The 15357-nt window shown below is 33.7% G+C and overlaps 1 protein-coding gene across 1 annotated transcript; it reads left to right on the top strand.

Annotated features, from left to right (window-relative positions):
* The first annotated feature begins 1347 nt into the window (after positions 1-1347).
* On the top strand, positions 1348-3448 carry LOC107854130. The gene is made up of 3 exons (XM_047403738.1): positions 1348-1412; positions 1644-2649; positions 2742-3448. Exons 1-3 carry the CDS (start codon positions 1348-1350, stop codon positions 3321-3323), a joined length of 1653 nt encoding a protein of 550 aa, XP_047259694.1. The 3' UTR covers positions 3324-3448.
* Positions 3449-15357: the final 11909 nt, after the last annotated feature.

Genomic DNA, 15357 nt, shown 5'->3' with positions numbered 1-15357 from the left:
TGGTCTAATGTTGCTGGCTTCCCACTTTGCCTTTTCTTTCCTCTTACTCTCCTTCAACATGGATAGTCTAATTAATTCACATTCAGTGCTTAAGAATCTATCAACTAAACTTCGTATAATCTCTCTGTGTCTCTCTTTAAACTGCGTGGAGCGAAGGTGTGTCTGTTTTCTCATACACTTTTGTGCTCAAGTTTTAGTGTCATATGCAGGATTTTGCATAAGCAGTGTCAGTACTTCTTCTGTCATAGTTTGGTTACTAAGTCTGTTTTTCATGGTGATTTGGAGTATCTATTTTCTAGTTGCTGTTTTTCATGGTGATTTGGAGTATCTATTTTCTAGTTGTAAATTGATATTTACTTCGTATTATTTCCAAGTGGTTTTAAGCCTATCCTGTATATTGCATGTTTGATCCCTTTTGGAACATTCCGTAACTATTCCAAAAATGGACAGTTTTTGATAAAGAAATGTATTATTTACACACATTTAGTATTTGAACCTCTGCATGTCTTTATGTGTGATGAGGGAGCTGAAATCTTGGGTCCAATCTGCTAAATTTGCTTTGCTGAGTCAATTAGGCTTTACATGGTTATAATTGCATTCTCTTAAGTAGGAGTACTATTTATGGTTTCTCTTTTCCCTTTCTGGGCTATTAAAGTAATATCTATTCCTTTTTGAGATTTTGGATACCGCCTCCTGAAGAAATGCAGGGTAGGACTATGTACAATAGACCTTTGTGGTCCCTCAAACCCTGCATGTAGCGGAGAGCTCAGGGCTCCGGTCTGCCCTTTAAAGTTATAGCTATTCCTCCTAATGATTATGGTGATTCTTACACTTAGCTAACTTACTATACATAGATATTTTTCCTTTTTGGTCTGATATTGCTTAGTTAAATCTTTCTTAATACTCCATTAGATAACTAAAAGGTCAAACAAAATGGTGGCAATTGTCACTGTCTTAGGAGATCTTTGTTTCAGCCATTAAATCTATGTAAAAAATTTCAAACATTTCTTGTCATTTTGTTCTTCTATGGTCCAAGTTCAGATTTCGTATGGTTGGGAACTTAAGCACTGTAGTAGAAATGCAAGTCTGTAACAACATCTCACTATAGCAGCTGAAAAATATCCGTAACAGTCTATGCCGTTATAGAAATGTTTGACTCTATTCATTAATGATTAGTATGATTTGGCCTTTTGAGTTGTAGAATTTCCTTCAATCTAGTTTATCTGAATTTTTGTGCTACAATTGTCATTTTCTACACGTTAACAAATATATGCGTCCAATTTTACTTACCTGTAATATCTACTTTTTGTTGAAAGATTTCCCAAATCATATCTACCTGACAAGTAAATGTTTGCTACAAAGCTTTTGAAAGTACTAGAAACTCTACCAACTGATGCAGACGATGGAGGCTGGTGAGCATAAATGTTTAACCTTCGATCTTCTCTAATACTCATTTATTTTTTATGTTCTTTATGTTTTCAAGTTTATTGACGAATGCATCTAAACATGATTTGATAACACTTGTTCACTTTTAAAACTGTCTCATGCATTGTGAAGCTAAATTGCCTTCAGATACCTAACATATCTTCGTAATTCAACTCTTGTCTCTGATCTTAATACTAAAGCATTGAATGCAACGACAGCGTCGTCTCTGACACACCTGAAGACAAGGCTACCCTGAAGGTAAATCAAAATAGGATCTTATGTCACTTGAATGACGACAAGGAAGCAAATTCTTTAGTTGTCCCAACAAAAGATCTCCATGATTCAAATGGCTATGTTGGTTCTAAGGAAACGTTGTCATGTGACACAAATGATATGGATAAATCATGGGAGGTTTCGGAACTTTATGAGTCTGTACTCGATAATATTTCCAAAACCAAGGATGATGAAATTAGTGTTCCAACCGTAGAGGATGATCAGAATGAAACCTTGGCTAACAGAATCACTTCTAGGAGGTATGGAAATCCGTTTGCATGTGATAAGAAAGATATAGATCAACAATATTGGAATACTCCAGAATTGGAGCGCTCAATGATTCCCGATTTGATTGATGAGGAAGAAAATAAATTATCCACTATCACTGGTGCACCACATACCTCAGGCTGCAAGTTATTTGAGGCAGACAAAAAGTCATACACCGAGAAACGTCTTAAGGAATATGACTTGCCTGAATTGATGGTTTGCTACAAAGAAAGTAACTATAACAGTATTAAAAACATATACATGGAGGATAGTTGGAATAATGCTCAACCAGGCACATATGTTTCTGTACCAGCTGATGATCAAGACCAGCACAGCAACACATCGGAAAGTGCTGATACTGTTTCTGTACCAGCTGCTGATGATGACCAGAACAGCACCACATCGGAAAGTGCTGATACTGAATTGACCTCTGCAGGTGGATCTAAATCATCTGTAGAATATGAAAACAACGAAGAAAAGGATACTGAGTCGCCTGTTCCAAAATATTTGAAGACCACCTCACAAGATGAGGTAAACGGCGATTCTGACACAGCTACTTATCTGGAGGATTTGATAATGATTTTTGGATCAAGTGGTACTGCAAAGTGGAAACACACTAATTCTATGCTTCGCACTGAAGGGCCTAGCATTGAGAAGTCTCAACAATCTAAGCACCCTGATCAGGTTTATTTCTCTCATATTTTTGGATTTTCACCTGATATGTGTATATTAGGCACCTTTATGTTGTCATAATTGATTTTTTGCTTGAACTCCAGATTCCTTTTGAGGAAGTCGCTCTAGAAAGCCAAAATGCAGTCTCAGCAGTCAATGAAGCAAGCAACAATAGGCCAGATACCAACGTATTCTACGATAGTCAGCTGGGATTTGAAGCTATTGTTGTCGACTTCAACTCAACTAAGCCAACATCAACTAGCAAAATGTACCAAGGTGTCGAAAACATTCCTGAACCAAGAAATAGATCATTTCGTGATCTTCTACTTGACACCCAAGGTTATTTAGCTGATGGGGAGGCAAGTTTTTCTGCATTAGGACGTCAATCAGGTCGGATCATTAACTCGCGGCGTATATCAAGTTTTGGGAGCATTTCTGATAGCAGCACAACTAGTAGCGGTTCCTTTACATTCCCAATGTTCTGTTCTGCAACATCATCTTGTGCTAGTTTCTTTTATTTTTCAGGTTACCAGCGGATCATTGTGATTGACATTTTCATTATTTTGTTCTGTTACAGCTTGGAATCAGAATGGAACAGCAGTCCAATAAGAATGGGAGAGGTAGGAAGTGGGCATTTTCGGAAGCACAGGAGTTGGAAGCAGGGCATACTCTGTTGCAGATTCTAAAATTATTCTATAGTTAGACCTCTCCACATCAGTCATCCTCTCTAACAATCATGTTTTTCGTGGAACTGATCTTTTATGTTATGTTATGTTACATTATATGTTTACTATAGCAACCAAAAAATATGGGACCAAACAATGTTGTTACAGAAACATTTGACCCTGTATCTTTTTATAGGGTTGGTAGTTCAAAACTATATAGCTAGTCATATTCTCCAAGTATGGCAACGGTAATAGGTCTAAACTTTTGTTTTGTGGTCTTAAAGACTCAATATATCAAATCTGGAACCTTTTCCTTACATAGTTACTTTTTTAATTACATTATTGCTTCCTTCGTTTCATGAATCAGCTATATTTATTTGCCATATATATAGAATTTTAGTCGAGATGTACCAATGATGCTCGAACTCAGGGGCGGATCTACAGGGGTTCACTGGTGGCATGACACCCGCAAACTTCGATCGAAAAATTTTGTGTGTATATATATATATATTGAATAAAACCGGTATATTATTTAAGTGCCACCCGGTGCAGCAGTTGAGGAAGTAGTGTCAGTGGCAAACGCGCTGAAATTTCACGTAGTATACCAGAGTTCAAGTCTAGACGCCAGCAGTATTCTGTTACTTTTTGTTCGTTATTCTATTTTCTATAAGTTTTTTTCCTCTTGACTTAATCTTTGTTTGACTCTTTTTTTGGATAATCTTTGTTTAAGAATTTTTAACTTAAGTGCAGAACATAATTGAAGATTCCTTCTTCCTTCAAATTTATAGTTTACCTCTTCTCGTAAATCATAATATTGATGCTTGGCTTGATGTTATAATTTCTTAACAATAGAATTGGGAATATAGATTGAATGTTGGCAACTATTTTGTACTTTCACGCTGACTGATAAGTTGAATTTAACTCTTGTTTACACAATTTATAGTAATAACAACAACAACGAAAACAAACCCAGTGTATTCCCACATAGTGGGGTCTGGGGAGGGTAAAATATATGCAGTCCATACACTACCTCCAGAGAAGTAGAAAGGTTGTTTTCGATAGTATTTATTATAATAATCACATTTTTATTATTTATCTATTTGTCTATACAAATTGAAAATACAAATAATCAAATCAAAATCCAAAGTCTATAAAATCGACAAAATATTTGTCTTATTTGGGGCATTGTAAATAGAATAAAGTAAAGCAAAAAATTAACTGATTTCCAATTGAATTCGTAAAAATTAGGTTCTTCGGTAATGTTTCAATGAAATTTTCCTTCAAAAATCTCTTACTAACAAGCCAAATTCCAGTGGGACGCCCATAAAAATTATCCTTTTTGAGTAGTAGCTTTAACATTAAAAGTGACATGGCACCCGCAACCTCGAAATCCTAGATACGCCTCTGCTTGGACTCTTTAAAAATGTCAACAGGCGCAGATTGTATCCTTCAAAAGTAGTTCATTTTTGAAGGATCTCTGACACGGTGCAGCTCCTTTTAGGTGATCGAAGAAGCGCGGGCTGATTCGGAGACTTGGGACCTTGTCTTAGTAATGATCTTCGAGTTTTCTCCGCCAGCGGCTTATGTAATGTCCGGCCTTATAAAACTCGCTAAGCCAAGCTTCACGCATGGGCTGTGCCCTCGGGTATTAGTTTACCTTTGATATAAACAAAAATAGCGTATATTCCAAATTAGTCTTTTCTCCCAGTCATCTTGGTATTGAATCCGTTCTTCTGTTGACATGAACACGAATTAGATTATTCTTAAGAGAATCCCCCACCGAGTAACAAATATAGATGTACTCTTTGCAACTGCTGGTATCCGGCAAGAGTAGTTAATTTATTTATGTAGTAGAATCAGCATAATATAATACAGTGTTAGGCTGGCACTCAAGGAGGGTTAAACATATAAATAGTACAAAAATCCAGCATAGCAATTACAATATTTGGTTAGCTTTTTCCTTGTTCGCACATAATACCTACGTAAGTTAGTGCGAAACAGAATGTGGAATAAGAATATAAAATAATACATGGATTAAAACGTTAAATGAAGAAACTAGCCCTTGAAATAGTGACCAAAGTTTCTTTACTAAACAATAAACAAATATTTTAAATTAGAAACCGTATTACTAATTTGTAATGTCTAAAAACTTTTGCACAATAATTTCTACATTTATAATCCCACCACAACCTAATCTCATCATATTTATACGCTAATCCATGCATAACTTGTACTTGTCAATTATTCCAAATGTTAGTTTTCACGTCAGTTGTCATCAGGGCCGGACCTACATTATTTTTTGGTACTCCGACATCCAGTAAACTCAATACGAAATAGGTATAATTACATAGAAAATATACAAAAATAGGTAAAGAAGATATAAAAGCACCCACTAACACAAAAAGTTGGCTGGGTGCACTGACATTAAGATTGATCTTAACGTTCTTCACTGAAAGGAACATCCCGAGTTCGAACCTCATTGAGACAATCTTTTACCTTTTTCCAGCTTTTTAATTTTGTAAGCACTCACAATTCTTAAATCCTGGATCCGTCACTGATGGTCATTTCTAACGTATCAACAATATATTTTTTTCATTTTTTACTCTTTAACATTAATTACTTACTCCAAATTATTTTTCAAGAAATTAATAGGAGTAGTGTAGTAACATAATCATGTCAATTATTATTTTTTTAATGGGCGTGTCAGATCCAAATGTGATAAGCAAAATTAAATGGAGAAAGTATCTAAGAAAGGAGTGATTTCGACACTAATACATGCATTGCTATCCCTACATTTCTGCTCTTATTTCCTTGATTTATAAGGAAAGAAGTGATTTGGGCAGTGGCTGCAGGTGGACAAATATGATCAATCTCTGCCTCTGGAATAAACCAGCTATATTGAAGCAATTATGGCACGTGGGTAGTAACAAGGAATGCTTATGGAATGGACCAATCACTATTATATAAAGACAAGGGGAGTAGCAACAATTCAGATACTCTAAAATGCATTTTGGGTTGTGAGAAAGATATTGGGATAACGGGATCTACTCTTGCAAGGGCAATCAGGTCAGGATACTCTAGAAGCTGCTTTTGCTAATGTGATGCATGATAATCAGGTGTCTATTCAGAAGACGTATACCTTCCTCCTTCCCCAATATACTAGAGTTGAATGGAAGAGCATCACTCTACATCCTCGAATCCATCCAAGGTTAAAATTCTCGTTATGGTTAGCTGTCCAGTAGAGCCTAGAAACTGTGGATGGGTTAATGAAATTACGCATTCAGGTACTACCAGATTGTGCTTTCTGTGGACAGACTTGAAAAACGGAAAAGGGTAGAAATACCCTTCAACTATTGAAATTGACTCAAGAATACCCTTCTTTTACTTATTGGGCCAAAAATGCCCCAACCACCTTTGTGGCTCAACTATACCCTCACAATAAACATAATTTTTTTAAACCAGAATTAGAAATTCTATTAAACACGTGACAACTTTTTATGTGTTCTTTAATACTTTCTGAAATTGATTCCAATGATAAAACTATTAAGTTGCTAATTATGAGCTAATGAACTAGCCCTTTATTGGTAACTGGAATGGAACAATATAAGGTCTGTTGACTTCAAGTAAATACAGAACACACATTATCAACTCTTCCAATTAGCTTGAATAAGGGAGTAATCTAAGCAGGAAGCACAACCATATTAGCTGCTTCAGTAGAGTTACCTTATCAGGGGTGTAAGCACCAGATGTCACCCCAACTATCATAGGACCGTCTGGTAAGAAATTCTCTTTCTCGACCAACTCACCATGCTATCAAAATAAGGAGGGTATGAGAACCAAAATACTCTTTTCAAATTTAGTTGCAAATCACAGGGTGTAAGCGTGGACTCTTCATTCTCGATGCGGCACCTGTGTCAGATTCTTAAAAAATACACTACTTCTAGCTAATTCGAAACGCACCCATTGACATTTTTGACGAGTCCGAGCAACATGGGGTAAGTCAGCTCACCATTAACTTGTAACTTATTTTGTTTCCAGGACCTATTCTCTGCTCACCATCAATCCAGTATGAGGGAATTCCACGTTCCTATGCAATCTCCTGTAGATATGAAGTGTTACTTGAGTTCCAACCACCAACCATTAACATAAGATCCAGCTTTTCGTCCACCAGCTTATACATTGCATCTTGACGCCCCTGTTAAAAGTAAGGATAAATTATAGGTCAATAGTGATATAAAGCAACACAAGAAAGGAAAATACAAAAGGTCCTGCAATGGTTTTATATGAAATGACTGGCAATGTTAAAATGAAAGATGACGACTTCGTAGTTTGGGCTAGGAAAGAATAGACTAAATTCGACATATATGTACAGACGTATTGTAATATCCGTGCGTTTTTCCTAGCTAGAAATCATCTCAAGGATGCTAGGACTTACTTTGAAATGTAAACCTTGTCACACCCCTTTTTCGCTCTCAGGTAGAGGTCAAAGGGTTTTTCCAATTAAAGTGACGGTATTAAATAGGGATTATTTTTATTATTTTCAGAGTCGCCACTTGGAATCAAGTTATGGTGTTCCAAGTCATCTTTTTGAATCCCTAGTCAAAAGGAAATAACTCTTTTATTTTGGTCTTCGAAAATAGAAGACCAGGTAAGGAATTCTGTTAACCGAGAGAAGGTGTGAGGCACCCCTCAAGTCACGTGGTTCTAGCACGGTCGCTTTATTGACTTATACTTAACTTAAACAATTTAGAAAAATCGTGTTAAGGACTAAATTTGCTCATTTTAATATACCTATAATATCTCTATATCTCATCTATTAAATCGGTGAAAAATAATTTTAAAAATATTTATCAAAGTGCATTATTGCATCCTTGAATTACTTGAAAATATCTCAGAAAGATGTGTGCGCCGCATTCTTAGTTGAGACGAAAATTTTAAATGTGTCAAAAATTTGCCTAGCGTTAAAGGCATTTGCTTCATCTTTCGTAAACTCGAAATAATTTTACATTATCCATTTTTATTCTTTTTCTCTCTTTATTTTGCAACAAATTTTGAATTATTCCGCAACTCGTCTCGCTCCCTTACAAATGAGTTTTCCCTCTCTTTTCAGTTTATCAATTATGATTTATATTTACATAGTTTTAAATCTTTTTAAGCTAAAGGGATTAATCTTACTCTTACGAACAAATTATTAATATATAAACTTAACAAAACTATTTAAAATTCAAATTAACATAATCACGTAACAAATTTAATTAATAAAACCACTTTTAACAAAATTATCACAATGAAGTTAACAAGAAAAGAAAAGAAAGAAAATAATAATAATAATAATAATAATAATAATAATAATAATAATAATAATAATAATAATAATAATAATAATAATAATAATAATAATAATTACTTAACAAATGTAAAACTGTTATCCACTTTTTTTTTAAAAAAAAATTTTCTTTATATGTTTTTTTTTTCACGTTTTTCTCTAAGTTGTTTCTAACTTTGTATGTGCATGGAAACTTTTAGTGTGCATGCACCTATCTATTTTAATCCCTTTTTAATTATATTATAAAATTTTCATAATTCATTAAAAAATAAAAAATAAACAATGAAAAAAATAATATATTGGCATTTAAAAAAAAAGACGTTATATTTTTTATCATCCAAGAACTTTAATACTTGTAATTAACAAAATAAATCACGAAGAACAGTAAGCAAACAAGTCACAACATAACAATTGACAATCACTTACAAACCAACTAAGATTACATTTTATCTTTCATTCAATAAAATAAATAAATTACAAATAAAAAAATAAAACAATAAAAAAAAAAAAAGAACTTTACAGGAATATTAAACTTTACATCTTAAATTATGAAATTATTAAAATAACTTTAATCATTATTTGATTCATAATAAAACTTACAAAATAAATAGAAAGGATCTCAAGTAGAACCTGTGAGATAAGTTAACTTAAGATGGAAATGAAATGTCGTCACCGAAAAACTTGAACGGGGACCCGAACTCAAAGAACTTCCCATTTCTTTTTCCATTTTTGTTTTTCTCACTATTTCTTGTTTTCACTCATTGTTTCTTGTTTCCAGTCCTTTTTTTTCTAAGTGTTTTTCTTTTCCATTTTTTTGTCCGTGAGTCTTGGTTTTGGTTTATCTCAAGTTTTTTATTTTTTTGTTTTTTCGTGAGTTTTTTTTTCCTTTTTGTCATATGTTGTGTGTGTTGTGTTATATAGATATGTAGGAGGGGGAAATTGAGGGAGTTGGAGGGAAAGTTGGGGTGGTTGGGGTAGTTTAGGATAGGATTAGATTTTAAAATTTTAAATTTTTTTCTTTTTCTTTTTTTTAAAACAAAAGAAGATAATGAAAAATAAAAATAATAAATAAATAAAATAATAATAATAAAAATAATATAATAATTAATTAATTTTTATACTTAAGAAAATACAATAAAATTTTAAAAATAGTTAAAAATAAATATAATTAAGATAGTACTAAAACTACTAACTTATTTTTTTTTAAATTTTAAAAAAATAATTTTTTTTTAAAAATTTTTTGTATTATTTTAAAAAATTAGAATAAAATAAAATAAAACAACTGAAAATTAACTTTATTTCTTAACTAAAAATTTATTAAAATAAAATAAGAATTTAAATAATATTAGACCAAATATAAATATTTAATATCAAAAAAAAGAAATATATATACATACATATATATATTAAACTCGGGGAGGGTCAAAATCACGTGTCTACATTTTGCCCCTCTTTGTTTGAAATCTCAAAGAGTTTTCATACAAAGAAGTAGACAAAGAGATGATTTTTGACTCCGATTATTCTAAAAGTAAATAAAAAATAAATAAATAAAAAAAGAAGATGTGATCGAGTCCTGGTTTTGGACAGTCTACATATCTCGAATTTTAAGGGAATCAGGTCACATGTAGTTCAATGAGGTAAAATGGTGAGACAGTGAGTTAGAGATCGAGTGAGGTTTCATCGAGTTTCCGGTCGACGACTTCTCCTTTTACATTCACATAAATAACAAAAATAAAATTAAAGATTCAAGTGAAAGATCCTATCTATTCAGCTATTTTGGATTCTTGACTTGAATCTTCATGACTTCTCAAATGGTGAAATAGTCATTATTCTGAGTTGAACATGATACACGAGATGTTCCTCCACGTTGGCTTTTGACATTAGAGGGGAACTTGACAATTGATTTATTCTTCAGATTTTCTTCAAGCTTGGACTTGAAAATCCTCACCCTATTCTTTAGGTGGGCTCCTGACTTACAACTGATAATGTTCACCCTATTCTTCAGGCGGGCTCCTGAACTTTTCTTTTTCTTCACCCTGTTCATCAGGCGGGCTCCTGGACTTAATTTCTTCACCCTGTTCTTCAGGCGGGTTCCTGAACATACAATTTCTGATTTTTCAAATATGTTCCTAAACTCAAAATAAAAGGTGAAACAGAAAACTAACATCCCATTCTTTAGAAGGGTCCTAACAAAAAAATAAATTTCCATTCTTCAGGAGGGTCCTGAGCAATAAGTAAATTCCCATTCTTCAGGAGGGTCCTGTCCCATTCTTCAGGAGGGTCCTGAGCATAAAATAAATTTCCATTCTTCAGGATGGTCCTGTCCCATTCTTCAGGAGGGTCCTGAGCATAAAATAAATTCCCATTCTTCAGGAGGGTCCTATCTCATTCTTCAGGAGAGTCTTGTCCCATTCTTCAGGAGGGTCCTGAGCATAAAATAAATTCCCATTCTTCAGGAGGGTCCTGAGTATAAAATAAATTCCCATTCTTCAGGAGGGACTTGAGAATAAAATAAATTTCTATTCTTCAGGAGGGTCCTAAGCATAAAATATATTCCTATTCTTCAGGAGGGTCTTGTCCCATTCTTCAGGAGGGTCCTGAGCATAAAATAAAGTCCCATTCTTAAAGAGGGTCCTAAGCATAAAATAAATTCTCATTCTTCAGGAGGGTCCTGTCCCATTCTTCAGGAGGGACCTGAGTATAAAATAAATTCCCATTCTTCAGAAGAGTCCTGTCCCATTCTTCAGGAGGGTCCTGAGCATAAAATAAATTCTCGTTCTTCAGGAGGGTCTTGTCCCATTCTTCAGGAGGGTCCTGTCTCATTCTTTAGGAGGGTCCTGAGCATAAAATAAATTTCTATTCTTCAGGAGGGTCCTGTCCTATTCTTCAGGAGGGTCCTGAGCATAAAATAAATTCTCATTCTTCAGGAGGGTCCTGTCCCATTCTTGAGGAGGGTCCTGAGCATAAAATAAATTCCCATTCTTCAGGAGGGTCCTATCCTATTCTTCAGGAGGGTTCTGAGCATAAAATAAATTCCCATTCTTCAGGAGGGTCCTGAGCATAAAATAAATTCCCATTCTTCAGGAGGGCCCTGTCCCATTCTTCAGAAGGGTCCTAAGCATAAAATAAATTCCCATTCTTCAGGAGGGTCCTGTCCCATTCTTTAGGAGGGTCCTGAGAAAAAAGTAAATTGCCATTCTTCATGAACAAAATTTTCCCCCAGTTTGCACTAGTAAATTTTGCGAGTGTCACCAGATCACAACTTTTAAAAAGTACAGTAAAGAGTGTGAATCAACGCCCTGCTAAAGAAATGTGTCTCTTCAGAGTAAAATTGATGACCAAAGTTAGGAAATGCGTCTCCTAACACATGAAACTTAAATTATTCAGACAAGGAAATGCGTCTCCTAAGGGTTAAATAAAATGACTCAACTAGAAAGTGCATCTTCTAGGAGTGAAAGTTCAAGTTAGGAAGTGTGTCACCTAACACATGAAAATTGACATACCCTGACTAGAAAGTACGTCTCTCCTAGGGGTTAAATGAAATGACTCGACTAGAAAATGCTTCTTCTAGGAGCAAATGTTCAAATTAGGAAACGTGTTACCTAACACATGAAAATTGACATACCCTGACAAGGAAGTGTGTCTCCTAGGGATTAAATAAAATGATTCGACTAAAAAGTGCGTCTTTTAGGAGTGAATGTTCAAGTTGGGAAGTGCATCACCAAACAAATGAATCTTGAATTATCTGGACTAGGAAGTGCATCTCCTCGGGGTTAAAATGATGAGTTTTTATCATAATAGATTATCAAATCTGTGTAACAGTACTGCCTCTTGCGTTTGCAAAAGTGAGAAATTGCAGCTTTTAATAGTTAAGATTTGAAAACTTTGATATGAAGGTAACACATGTTTTTGTTTCATATAAAGAGAAATTTTTAATTTAAAAATATGGTGGTTGATTTGTGGCATTTTGGCTATTGAGACGATCTCTTGCACTTGTCATGCCCAGCTCCATTGCAAATCATTGATCGGTATTGTTGACTTGTTGTAGTATTGACCTCAAATTCTAGCTACCAAAATATTTTGACACAAATCATATTTATCTTGCATGATGCCTCGGGATTCATCTTCAAATAAACCTTTTATATTTTTATGAGTCCAAAAACTATCAGATGACAAGTATTCTCTAGTACTTTGCTTTATTTTGAAACATGTCATCTTTGTGTGTTGGTCTTTTGTCTTCCTTTGCACAACTAAAGAAGTTGGTAGCAAGTTTTGAAGTCCTTCCTCATTTATCTTGACAAAATTTTGACTCAAAAATACATGAAAGATGACGATAGTGATTTTCCGTTGACCACAAAGACACAAAAATCAAAAATCAAAAACTAAAAATAAAAATAAAATAAATTAAAATAAAAATAATAAAAAGAATAAGAAAGGACAATAGACATCTTTTCTTTAAAAAAAAATGCCAAAATGGAAATTTTATCTGGGTGTGACAGCTGATTCTAGTGATTATGACATGCATTTTGAATTAAACAACTTGATCTATTCAAACTAATCACTGTCACTTTTTGTCCACTCATTGAATTTGAAAGAGAGTCATTCTTGAACTTGTTCCCTCTGGATTATAATCCTCCTTAGGCTAGTGACACCTCGATGGGTTTTTGCCAACAAGCCGCTCCCATTTTCTTTTCTTTTTCAACTCATTGTCATCTTATGGTGTTCATGAAGACTTTTACCAATAAGACTCTCATTTTTATTGATCTCACAACTCACGATTGCCTTATGATGCCCAAAAGGGTTTTCACCAATAAGACTCTCTCATTTTCATTTTTTTTTGTCATTCATTTTTTTTAAGAAAATAACACTCAAAATATGAAATATCATGCACCCATAACATGTTTAGCATTGATATTCTCGAAGATTGATATGAAGGTTTTTCTTTGGTTGTAACTTAGCTTTTGGAATGGGATAGAAAGAAAGGTCGGCATGGGGCTCAAAATTTACACAACATTGGGTAAAATATACAACTTTTGGAATCGACTCTTTTAAGAAAATAAACTTTTGCCCCAGTTTTATTTCATTCTAGAAAACTTGAATTTTCTTTTGGTTAGACCGAACCCCAGAGTAGGGTTGCCTACGTATCTTTTCATAGCAAGAATCAGGTCAAACGTAGTTTAGAACATTTCTTTTGCTTGAATATGGATTTTTGATTGATTTTTCCTCTTTTTTTTTTTCAACTCTTTTTTTTTACTCCATTTTTCTTGATACTTTTTTTTTGACTTTTTCAAATTCTATTCTGATTCCAAAAGAGGAGTACGAAAGAAAATAACACTAAAGCTCAAAAGGGGTAACAAAGGATGACACAACATTTGTGTAGTAGAATGAAATGCCTTCGTCATATCAAATCTTAAAAACACAAGTACATAACATGTAATCTGAGAGTAGAACATGAAGATCATACGCATCTTTTTCAACATTGATCGTGACTAAGCTCATGCATTTGCGTTACTTCTTTTAAGCTTGTGAAATATACATGTCCACTTATATTGTGCTTTTCTCTCGATGGATGACTCATGCCCTTTTGAAACTAACCTCTTTTTGCTTTTCCTGATAGTGGATATTATAAATTCACTGATCAACCCCATTAAAAATTCTCAGATTGAATCTTCTAATCGATGATCAAGTTATTTTCTGATTCACAAAGTGATTGCCTCAATACATTCAAGTGAGGCTGTAACTATGTCTTCAAATACCAGAACACTTACTTATTTTCTTATATGCTTTGTCCCTTTAACTCTTTCTTGTTGGTCAAATATTTCAGGATTAGATTAGATTTAAAGATCAGTTTGTGAATTCAACACGCATATCACATCACTAGAATCACCGTAGAAAGAGCTCTCTAAAGAAAAGGAAAGACAACTAAAAAAATATACTATAAAAAGTAAAATAAAATAAAATAAAAAGGACACTCATTTGTTGACGTAAAGATAGAAGGATTTGAATAGAAATGATAATAAAATAAGATAAAATAGATCCCAAATTTCAACCCTAAAATAATTCGGGTAGTAGATAGAGAAACAAAACAAACTACCAAAAATTCTTTCTTGTGGAGAGCAGATTGACTTCTAAATTACCGAACTTAATTTTCGCCACTTATTTGCACGTCGGCCTTAATGGAGTCTCCACAATCATTGCTACATTATCTTTCTTTTTTTTCTTTTCTTTTTTTTTTTGAACTCAATTATTTTGAATTTATCACTTCAAACTCTCTCCAAAATAAGTCGTCAGCATTTTCTCTTTTCCCCTACTCCTCTTAATTGATTTCATAATCTTCTTTAGGTAAGTCAAAGGATCACCATGACCCTCTTACATGTACAACTTTGGTGTTTTGGACTCTAGAGGCAAGTGAACATCATGAAACATGGACAAATTCTCATTAAAAAATTCTCTTTTTCTCTCTAAGTACTTACATGTTTCTCACATTTTGCTTCAAACTTTCACCTTTCCTGCCATTTCTTCTTATTCCTCATTTCTAACAGTCTACACCACCTCATTTTAGACTATATATCATTTTCTGGGTTATCTTGCCTTTTCTTTAGACCTTGAGTTGTATGGATAAGAAACCAACTTAGCCACAAATCAACCTTCTTAACACTATTTTAATTATGGTAAAAACTAATGTATCAAAGTTCAAAAAATTTTTATTATTATTTTTTTTTAAGATCA

This window comes from Capsicum annuum, unplaced genomic scaffold (assembly GCF_002878395.1).
Source record: "Capsicum annuum cultivar UCD-10X-F1 unplaced genomic scaffold, UCD10Xv1.1 ctg4748, whole genome shotgun sequence".
NCBI classification, from domain to species: Eukaryota; Viridiplantae; Streptophyta; class Magnoliopsida; order Solanales; family Solanaceae; genus Capsicum; species Capsicum annuum.
The sequence above is the reverse complement of the archived record's forward strand: the minus strand, read 5'-3'. Positions and strand labels throughout refer to the sequence as shown.

Coding starts and splice junctions, on each gene's coding strand:
- LOC107854130 (XM_047403738.1), top strand. CDS start 1,348: ATGTTTGCTACAAAGCTTTTGAAAGTACTAGAAACTCTACCAACTGAT. Junction 1,413..1,643: donor GATGCAGACGATGGAGGCTG/GTGAGCATAAAT, acceptor ATGCAACGACAG/CGTCGTCTCTGACACACCTG. Junction 2,650..2,741: donor AATCTAAGCACCCTGATCAG/GTTTATTTCTCT, acceptor CTTGAACTCCAG/ATTCCTTTTGAGGAAGTCGC.